The sequence below is a fragment of the Rattus norvegicus genome, chromosome 1 (genome assembly GCF_036323735.1).
Source record: "Rattus norvegicus strain BN/NHsdMcwi chromosome 1, GRCr8, whole genome shotgun sequence".
Classification (NCBI taxonomy): domain Eukaryota; kingdom Metazoa; phylum Chordata; class Mammalia; order Rodentia; family Muridae; genus Rattus; species Rattus norvegicus.
In genome coordinates this window covers 169,060,727-169,071,555 of record NC_086019.1, presented here as the reverse complement: position 1 = coordinate 169,071,555, position 10,829 = coordinate 169,060,727, and the positions used below count along the sequence as shown (strand labels likewise).

Below are 10,829 nucleotides of genomic sequence, written 5' to 3'. Positions count from 1 at the left end.
GAAAGGGTTTTATGGTTCTAGTGTTTGTGAAGTGGTTAAACATGGCTGTTGCACACTGTTCAGTGCTTTTCCCAAAGTGTTTCTGGTGGAATGTGATTACACCTGATTCATATGATCTGAATATTCATACTCCTGATCATTTGGACTTGACCTCCTGTTTCTCAGTCAAGCTGTAGTCATGAACATCTTCCCCCTCTTCTTTTTTTTCAGAAATAAAGATTAATTATTGTGTATGTGAGTGTTTTGACTGTATATACTTCTTGGTACCAAATGCATGCTCAAGGATCCTGGACAAGGGCATCAGATTCCCTAGGACTGGAGTTAAACACAGCTGTGAACCACTATGTGGATGCTAGGAATTAAATCCACATCTTCTGCAAGAGTGACAAGGGCTTTTAACCACAGAATCTTCTCTTTAGCTCCCACCTTCCATTTCTTGATGGTTGTAGAATTAATTACTCATTTGCTGCCATTCACTCTGCGGCCATGACCTGAAGGCGATTTTACTAACAAATAAATATATAAATGTTAACTTGTTTTACTAGCTTAACTTATTCTTCGAAAGTAATTATAAGGTGAATGGAGAGGAACGGTTAAGATACTATCTGAGTAGAAGTGCAGGCTGACAGGAACCAGATGTAGATCTCTTCTGAGAGACACAGCCAGAATATGGCAAATACAGAGGCGAATGCCATCATTAAACCACTGAACTGAGAACGGGACCCCCATTGAAGGAATCTTAGAAAGAACTGAAAGAGCTTGAAGGAGCTTGAGACCTCATATGAACAACAATGCCAACCGACCAGAGCTTCCAGGGACTAAGCCACTACCCAAAGAATATACGTGGACTGACCCTGGGCTCCAACCTCATAGGTAGCAATGAATAGCCTAGTAAGGGCACCAGTGGAAGTGGAAGCCCTTGGTCCTGCCAAGGCTGAACCCCCATTGAACAGGATTGTTGCGGGGAGGGTGGTAATGGGAGGAGGATGGGGAGGGGAACACCCATATAGAGGGGGAGGGAGAGGGGTTGGGGGATGTTTGCTTGGAAATCGGGAAAGGTAATAACAATTTTAATGTAAATAAGAAATACCCAATTTAATAAAGATGGAGAAAAGAAAGATACTATCTGAATTCAAATCTCAGGTTTAAACTTCCAAGTCAACATTGGCAGTTTCCCAGTCCATTTCCAATGCAGAACATACAAAACAGAGTACTGCATCATAGGCTCTTATAGGAAGTGGGAAGGAACATTTATGAAAAGCATCAGGGACAATTTATATATGGAATATAGTCCTCATGGTAGGTGAGCTTGAGTCAATGATCTAGAAATGGGGAGAGATAAAATTTTAACAATGTATTTTGGGGCTAAAGTCTATACTTTCTTTTTCCTGCAAAACTGCCTTTAGAGTTCTTTCCCATACAGTTCACTTCCTGGACATATACTCACTAAAGCCAAGTACCTTCTGGAAGGCTACCTTCAGCTCCTGTGTCCTAAGGGCATATACCACTGGGTTAAGAGATGGGGGGATGACAATATGCATCACATTGAGGAGAACTGGGATGAGGGGAACCCTTCTTCCTGCTAGGTGAGTGACGGATAATATAACAATAGCTGGGTAGTAAAACAAAATGAGAATGAGGTGGGAGCTGCAGGTACTGAGGGCCTTAGATATTGCCTCAGTGGAGTTCAGCCTCAGTACTGAGCAAATAATCAAAGCATAGGATGCACAGACCAGAATCATGTCACTTCCAACCATAATCCAGGCCAAGGTCAACTGGTAGAACCTGTTGACAGTGATATCATCACAGGCCAGACTAATAACGCCCAAGTTAGAGCAAAGGCAGTGATCTATTTCATTTCTGGAGCAGTACTGTCTCTGGGCAGCTAGTACAGGGACTGGCATGGGTAACAGGCTGTTCCTTAGCAGCATGGTCAGTGTGGCTTTGATTACAAAAGCTTCAGTGACTATGGAAGGATACCGGAGGGGATAACAAATGGCTACGTATCTATCTATTGCCATGCACAGGAAGATGCTTGACTCTATGCACATAAAAGTATGGATTGCATAGATTTGAGCAAAACACTCAGGGAGGCTGATGGTCTTGGCATCAAACCACAAGATGGCCAGGATCTTGGGGGTGCTGGTGGTAGCCAAGCCAATATCTACTGCAGCCAAGATACCAAGAAACTGGTACATTGGCTGATGCAGGCTTGGCTCACAGTAGACGGTGATCAAGATAAGGATATTGGCACCAAGAGCTACAATGTAAAGCAGAGCCATAGGCAAGGAGATCCAGTGCTGGAAGTCATGAATGCCTGGGAATCCCAGCAGAATGAACTCGGTCACGTGGAAGTCTGAGCTGTTGGTTTCATGCAAGGCAGTACCCATTTTATGGAGTGTCTGGTTCTCAGCATCTGTCTGTAGATTGAATGAAACAGAAAAATTCTATTGTTATTTAGGCTTAAGGAGTGATACATGTCTCACCCATAATACAGTCATTTGACAATATGAATTCTCAATAAGACCTTTAGAAAAAATTCCAAATAAGTACAAAAAACCCAAACATTGATTGTTTTTGTTATCTTTTCCCCAACATCTTTATGGTGGTTTTTACAGATTATTAAATGTCTACTTAATTATATACATATTTAAAACTTGCATATTGCATTATTGAAACAAGTAATGTATATGATCAATGAAGAGTAATTTTATCAATATTGAGTTCAGAAATGCTATTAATTCTTAATAGTTGAGTTTTTTCTTTATATCATAACTAGTTTTCATGGATTTCATTTGTCTATTAATGTGAGTTATTTAACCAAATTTATTTTAATAATGAATCATAGGTTCTGGTTCCTCATCAAATGATTATTATGCCTCTTATGTCATATAGTAAAGACATACATAAACAGATATTTGTGTGAACATGAACACACTGGCACACAGCACAATTCCGTTCTTGGTATACACTTTCTTTATTTCTGATTATTGTTGTATAAAGCTCAGTAAGCTTAGTAGACACCAAATTTCCTTCCTTTTACCGTTCTCTTCAGTTTAATCTCCCATGTATGTACTCACTTTCATACAAACTTCAGAGAGTCTTGGTCAATTCATAAAACAGCATTGTTTTGTTTGTGGTTACAAATGTTTGAATTTTGGAAAAGAAGTGTCACTTTTGCATCAAGTCTTTTATTCACAAACATGGACCATTTGTTGTCTTAGTTACATCCTTTAACATTCACAGTAAAACTGTGCACTGGGAGCTTGAGAGAGTTCTCTGTGGACAAGAATGCTTGGTCCTCTTCAGACTGTAACTGAGTTCTCAGTGCTCACTCATGTCTGGGCTCATGAACCTCTATGATTCCAGCTCCAGTGGACTTGACTCTTTGTGGCCTCTTATCTCACTCCCACGCATATGTGCACAAATATACACTCATACTTGCACACAAGTAGTAAAAAATAAAGCTTCAGGATGCTGTGTTGTGATGTTCTTATAATTATTAATATCTTGCGATCTTTTAAAGCAAATACGATTTTTATCTATGTTATGTACTGTTGTGTTGATCTTTATTATTCTCATTTTTGTTATTTAATTTTGTATACATCAAGTGTAATAAGCATTACTGCTTCTATTTTCTAATTTACTTTTTGTTATAGATGCTCATATAATTCAAACAGGTCTCAAGTTGACTCTATCCGAAGATGACTTGAAATGCCAGATCCTCCTGCCTCTTCATCGTAAGGATTCCGATTACAGGATCATGTCAACATTGTTCTCAATTTAAAAGCTCTGTGATTTTTGTTCATTTTGTATTTTCCCAAGTAAACAATTAATGCTGGTTAAGAGTGCCTTATATTTTAATTTTTTTGTCCTTTATATCATCCATTTTCTAAAGTATCATTAATTTCTACCATTTCTCATTAGTACATTCTCTACAATATTTCTTTTCTACATGAAACAAAGTTGCACAAAAATGTATTTTTCTTCTTCTCAAGTATTTATAATATTTATTTCCCTTTATTCTATTTTCATGTGTCAAAGTAATGGTTTCAATTCATGGACAGAATATCAGTATAAAACAATGCCATAATGAGCACTTGTAAATCAAGTTTTGAATTTATGTTAATTGGAATTCATTAGGATTTGATTGAATTCATATTAAAAATTGTCTTTGACACTATATATCTTTTATCAAATATAAAACAATAGTCTGGAATTTATTGTTATTGTTCTAGGGCTGGAGAGATGGCTCAGCAGTTAAGAGCACCCGACTACTCTTTCAGAGGTCCTGAGTTCAATTCCCAGCAACCACATGGTGGCTCACAACCATCTGTAAAGAGATCCGATGCCCTCTTCTGGTGTTATTGTTCTGGGGAAGCTGGTATACTTTACTACAAGTCACCTTGTCTGTCACTCACTGCTCAGTCTAGACGTCAGCCTCATTTCTCTCTTGCTTTCTGATCACAGTTCCCAGTCCTTATCGAAGTAAAGAGCTGAGAGAAGGCAAGTATTGAAGAGAACAAATTTTAAAAACAAGAGAAAAGATAAGGAAAGGAATTAAGAGGAAAGAAAAGAGAAAAGCAATTGTGGAAGCCAGAGATGAGGACTGTAGTCAGAGACTAGGGTTGACCTACAGGACAGGGACTCTGCTGCCTCACCTCTCAGAGACCAGGACTCTGTCCTTCCCCTCTGAACCTGCAGCCCCTTCCCTGGCTTACTCACCCATCAGGAGCGTGTGATGAGGCTTCCTGTTACAGGGCCCTGCAGCAGCTTCTGCTTTCCATGCTACAGTACCTGTGCTCATCCTACCATCCTGGACACTTCCCTTCTCTCATTCCTCAGCCCTGAAGTCTGGGGCTTACATAACTCCCTAAGTCTCCTGCTTGTGAGGTGCTGATTCTTGGGCCCTTTTTATTCTATCCGTAAGCGTGAGTCCCATGCTTCACAGGTTGCTATGGGAATAAGACTAAAGTGCTCTCTGGCATGTAGCCCTGGTGCCAGGAGCAGCCTGTAAGACTACTTTTCACTCCAGTTTCCTGAGGGAATCCATTCCAGTCTCATCGATCTCTCTCCTAGTTATAGTGAGAATGTTAAGATCACTGTTATCATTAGTTAATATTTCTTCTCAAAAACACACTCTATTTTCTACTTATTTGTGTTCTACTGACTTTTAAACCTTAGTCATTTCATTTGTCTTAACACATGTTTTGTTCTTTCTAAAGACCTCAAAATGCCAAAAACTATTTCTTCTCTTTTATGACAACTTTTGAATGTTAATTTCGACTAAAGAACAATGAGACCATTTTCCTTGATAGAAACCCTAATCTGTCTTTGTAAAGGCTGTTCTTTTTGGTAATTTTCACCAACCAATCTATTTTGAAAAGAAATGAATTTGCTCTACTGTGCTTGGTGATGGCTTGCTGGACAGATGACTCAGTATTTAAGAGGACTGATTGCTTTTTTACAGGACTTGGGTTCAATTCCCAGCAACCAGATGTTGGCCTACAACCATCTCTAACTCCAGTTACAGGGGATCTGATGTTGTTCACTGGCAGCAGACATGTACTTAAGTGTTGTATAGTCATATATGTAGGTAAAAACCTTCATACACAAATAAAGTAAATAGATCTTTAAAATGGACTCAAATTCTTTATGCCTTCAGTGGAGTTCTATGACAAGTGTATAATGGGATGGAATATACATATGCTTTGGTCAAAGTTGATGTTGTGTGAAATGAACTTTGAATGACAGAATAAAAGCAATAAACCCCAGGATGTTAGTGCTTAATACAACAAATTTGTTTGATTTTGGTGACGTTCTTGTTGATGCTCATCAGAATACTGGTGAATTCAGAGGTACACTAGAATCAACACATTGATACTCTAACCTACTTTCAGAGGAGTCTTCTGGGGTTCTTAGATGAGTAGTCAGGAAGTTGGTCTAGTGATGGGAAGCAAGTGTAGATAGACAGATGTAATCCTTGTCTGATTTTTAAATCCAATGTTGATGTGATGATTAGCAGTGACAACAAGAAATGTGTGGCTACTTTAGCCTTCTGTCCAGACTATTGTGGAACTAGCTAGTGTGTTATATGGTCCCGCAGCATGTACTGATATTTTCTGGTTGGGATAGGTACTTATCCTGGTTTTCAATTGGTATATATGCCAATGGCACAAATGCAAATATCAATAGAGACCTGTAACATGTTCGTTTCTGAAGCAATTTTTCTGGATTTATTTATTTACATTTCAAATATTATTCCCTTTGCTGGTTTCTTTGCCTAAGCCCACTAATCCATCCCCTCTCTCCCTTCTTTTATGATGGTGTTCCTCCTTCCCAACCACCCCCTTTCTACCCTGACAGTCCACTACACTGGGGGTCCAGCCTTGGCAGTACCAAGAGCTTCTTCTCCCATTGGTACCCAACAAGGCCATCCTATGCTGCATGTGCAGCTGGAGCCATGGGTCTGTTCTTGTGTAGTCTTTGGGTACTGCTTTAGTCCCTGGGAGCTCTGGTTGGTTGGTATTATTTTTCTCATGTGGTTGCAAGCCCCTCTAACTCCTTCAATCCTTTCTCTAACTCTTTATATTGGGACCCATTCTCTGCTCAACGGTTTGCTGCTAGCATCGCCTATGTATTTGCCATGTTATAGCTTAGCCTCTCAGGAGACCGCTATATCACGCTCCTGTTCGCATGCACTTCTTGTCTTCATTGTATTGTCTAGGTTTGGCGGCTATATGCATATACATACATACATACATACATACATACATACATACATACATACACACACATACCTACATACCTACATACATACATACATACATACATACATACATACATACATGAATGCACACCCCCCCCCACATATACATTATGTGCTGAATCCCCATGTGGGGCAGTATCTGAAAGGTCATTCCTTTAGTATCTGTTCCAATCTTGGTCTCCCTATCTCCCTCTATGAATATTTTTATTCCCCTTTTAAAGAAGGACTCAAACATCTTTAAAGAAGGACTTTGATTGTTCTTCTTCTTAATGTTTGTGTGGTCCGTGGATTATATCTTGGGTAATTCTAGCTTTTGGGCTAATATCCACTTATCAGTGAATGCATGTGTGTGTGTTTTTTTTTTTTGTTAATGGGCTACCTCACTCAGGATGACATTTTCAAGTTCCATCCATTTGCCTGTAAATTTCATGAAGTCATTGTTCTTGATAGCTGAGTAGTATTCAATTGTGTAGATGTACCACATTTTCTATATCCATTCCTCTGTTGAAGGGCATCTGGGTTCTTTCCAGCTTCTGGCTATTTTAAATAAATCTGCTATAAACATAGTGGAGCATGTGTCTTTGTTATATGTTGGGGCATCTTTTGGGTATATGCCCAAGAGAGGTATAGTTGGGTCCTCAGGTAGGTCAATGTCCAATTTTCTGAGGAACCTCCAGACTGATTTCCAGAGTGGTTGTACCAGCTTGCAATCCCACCATCAATGGAGGAGTGTTTCTCTTTCTTCACATCCTTGCCAGCATCTGTTGTCACCCGCGTTTTTGATCTTAGTCATTCTGATTGTTGTGAGGTGTAATCTCAGTGTTGTTTCGATTTGCATTTCCCTGATAACTAAGTATGTTGAACATTTCTTCAGGTAACTCTCAGCCATTCGATATTCCTTCGCTGAGAATTCTTTGTTTAGCTCTGTAACTCATTTTTTAGTAGTGTTATTTGTTTCTTGGAGTCTAACTTCTTGAGTTCTTTGTATATATTAGATATTAGCCCTCCATCAGATGTAGGGCTGGTAAAGATCTTTTCCCAATCTTTTGGTTGCTGTTTTGTCCTTTCCCTTACAGAAGCTTTGTAGTTTTATGAGGTCCCATTTGTCAATTCTTGATATTAGAGCATAAGCGATTGGAGTTCTGTTCAGGAAGTTTTTCCCAGTGCCCATGTGATCGAGACTCTTTCTCACTTTTTCTTATATCTGTTTTTATATGGAGGTCCTTTATCCACTTGGACTTCAGGTTTGTATCGGGAATAAGAATGGATGGATTTGCCTTCTTCTACATGCTGACTTCTAGTTGAACCAGCAACATTAGTTGAAAATTCTATCTTTTTTCTGTTGGATGATCTTAGCTCCTTTGTCAAAGATCAAGTGACCATAGGTGTTTAGTTTTATTTTTGGGTCTTCAATAGCATTCCATTGATCTACCTTTCTGTCTCTGTAACAATACCATGCAGTTTTTTTTTTAAATTACTCTTGCTCTCTAATACAGCTTGAGGTCAGGTATGGTGATTCTCTCAGAAGTTCTTATATTATTGAGGTTAGTTTTTGCTATTATGGTTTTTTGTTATTCCAAATGAATTTGCAAATTGTTTTTTCTAACTCTATGAAGAATTGAGTAGGAATTTCAATGGCGATTGCATTGAATCTGTAGATTGCTTTTGGCAAAATGGCCATTTTTATTATATTAATCCTGCCAATTCATGGAGTTCTTTCCGTCTTCTGAAGTCTTCTTCAATTTCTCTCTTCAGAAGCTTGAAGTTCTTGTTGTACAGACTTTTCACTTGCTTGGTTAGAGTCATACTGAGGTATTTTATGTTATTCGTGACTATTGTCAAGGGTGTCATTTTCCTAATTTCTTTCTCAGCTTCTTTATCCTTTGAGTAGAGGGAGGCTATTGATTTGTTTGAGTTAATTTTTTATCCAGCCACTTTGCTGAAGTTGTTTATCAGCCTTAGTAGTTCTGGTGGAACTTTTGGGTTCACTTAAATATACTGTTATTTTCTGTGCAAATAGTGATATTTTGACTTACTTATCCTAAGGAAAGAATTAAACTGGTGGTGTGTAAATAATAATGCTGTTAAGCTTATTACCTGCATTACAAGTTAATTATCAGCTTGACAATACAGAGTCCAAGTCTCTATTGTCAGAGGGGACAAATCAAGTAAACACACATGTCTTAGAGACAATGTGATATTGTTTTAAATTGAAGAAGACGAGTGATTAATTCCAATTCAGGTCTAACTGTGGTATGCCTTATAGTATCCCACTGTATAAATACACTGACAATGTTCTAGTTTAAAATGGCATGGATCAGGGGTTTATACTCCCTTGTGACTGTTTATTCATTCAGCTCAAACTATTTCCTCTCATCTGCTCTGGCATGGACTCAAAAAACAACACATGTTGATTAAAGAATTGTGCTATGGTACAATAACCATGGTATCTTTTATACAAACAGCACAAGTTGATATATGCGATAGTGCTGAAATATATCTGCATGATACTTTTAAGTTTGTAAACTTTCAGAGAAGAAAACGTGTTCCAGATGATTGAGAGACCAAGACACTCCTGCAAAAGGGCTGAGATATTTAATGAGAAAGGATGTTTTTTGAAAGACTATGGACGTCATTACGTTGGGTTATCCTTCATGTACTTCATAAGGACAATCAAACCAATGATTCATATGGGTGTGGCCTGATCTTTTTAATAAACTCTGAACCTCTGTCTCAAGGGGAGGCTTCAAGGCCTGATACTATTACCGATGATATGGTGTGCTTACAGACAGGAGCCTAGCATGGCGGTCCTCCAAGTGATCCAATAAGCAACTGACTGAGACAGATGAGGTCCCAATCACTGTACTGATGTCGGGCACACCTGGGGTTGAAATAGGGGAAGGATTGAAAGAGCTGAGTAGGAGAGAAAACCCACAGGAAGATCAGCAGTTGCAACTCTCCTGGACCCCTGAGATCTTTCAGATACTGAACCACCAACAAGGCAGCATAGAGGAGCTGGTCCAAGTCCCTGACTCATTTATAGCACAAAACTGCCTGGTCTGGCCTCAGTGGGAGAAGATGCACTTTATACCACATAGACTTGAGACCTTCCTCTTAAAGACAGGTGTGATGAAGAATGATATGAGGAACTGTGGGAGGTTAGACTGTGACATGTTAATGAATGTAGTGTAAAGAAAAAGTAATAATATCTTTACTTTATTAGTACTCAATCATAAGCATTAATAAGTAATAATACTTAATACTTTAAGTCATAAAATACTAAAGACTGATACAAGCATGCTAGGTAATGTAAAAGCTTGATAGATCATAGATTTTTGTGTGTAATTAGCAATCCTCATGACTTTTTTTCCTTTTTTTTTGGATATTTTCTTTATTTACCTTTCAGATGTTATCTTCTTTCATGGCTTCCCCTCTGGTAACCCCCTATCCCATGCCCCTCCAACTGATGCCTGAAAAGGACATCCTTTGCTACATATTCAGAAGGAGCCATGGGTCTCTCATGTCTACACTTTTGTGGGTGGTTCCTTCACCTGGAATACTGTGGGGGAGAGGTTCTGGTTGGTTGGTCTTATTGTTCTTACTATGGATTGCAAACCCCTTCAGCTCCTTCAGTCCTTTTTCTAACTCTTCCATTGTGGACCATGTGATCAGTACAATGGTTGGCTGAGCACATCCACCTCTGTATTTGTCAGGCACTAGCAGAGCCTCTCAGAAGACAGGTATATAAGGCTCCTGTCAGCATGTACTTCTTGGTATCTGCAATATTTTTGGAGTTTGGTAACTGTATATGAGATGCATCCCATGGTAGGGTAGTCTCTGTATGGCCTTCTCTTCAGACTCTGTTCCACACATTGTCTCTGTTTTTCCTCCTGTGACAATTTTGTTCCCCCTTCTATGAAGCATCCATGCTTTGGTCGTCTTCTTCTTCTTCTTCTTCTTCTTCTTCTTCTTCTTCTTCTTCTTCTTCTTCTTCTTCTTCTTCTTCTTCTTCTTCCTCTTCCTCTTCCTCTTCTTCTTCCTCTTCCTCTTCCTCTTCCTC

The 10,829-nt window shown here is 39.0% G+C and overlaps 1 protein-coding gene across 2 annotated transcripts; it reads right to left on the bottom strand.

Moving 5' to 3' along the window:
- Positions 1-1,077: 1,077 nt before the first annotated feature.
- On the bottom strand, positions 1,078-4,927 carry Or56b6b (olfactory receptor family 56 subfamily B member 6B). 2 transcript variants are annotated; one of them, XM_063285557.1, is made up of 2 exons: positions 4,726-4,927; positions 1,078-2,420 (listed from the first exon to the last, which is right to left on the bottom strand). In XM_063285557.1, the coding sequence occupies exon 2, from the start codon at positions 2,388-2,390 to the stop codon at positions 1,425-1,427; it is 966 nt and encodes a 321-aa protein (XP_063141627.1). In that variant the 5' UTR covers positions 2,391-2,420; positions 4,726-4,927; the 3' UTR covers positions 1,078-1,424. The 2 variants fall into 2 exon arrangements, with proteins under 2 accessions (XP_063141627.1, NP_001000189.1); NM_001000189.1 differs by lacking the exon at positions 4,726-4,927 and having other exon boundaries at positions 1,425-2,390.
- Between the last annotated feature and the right edge of the window lie 5,902 nt (positions 4,928-10,829).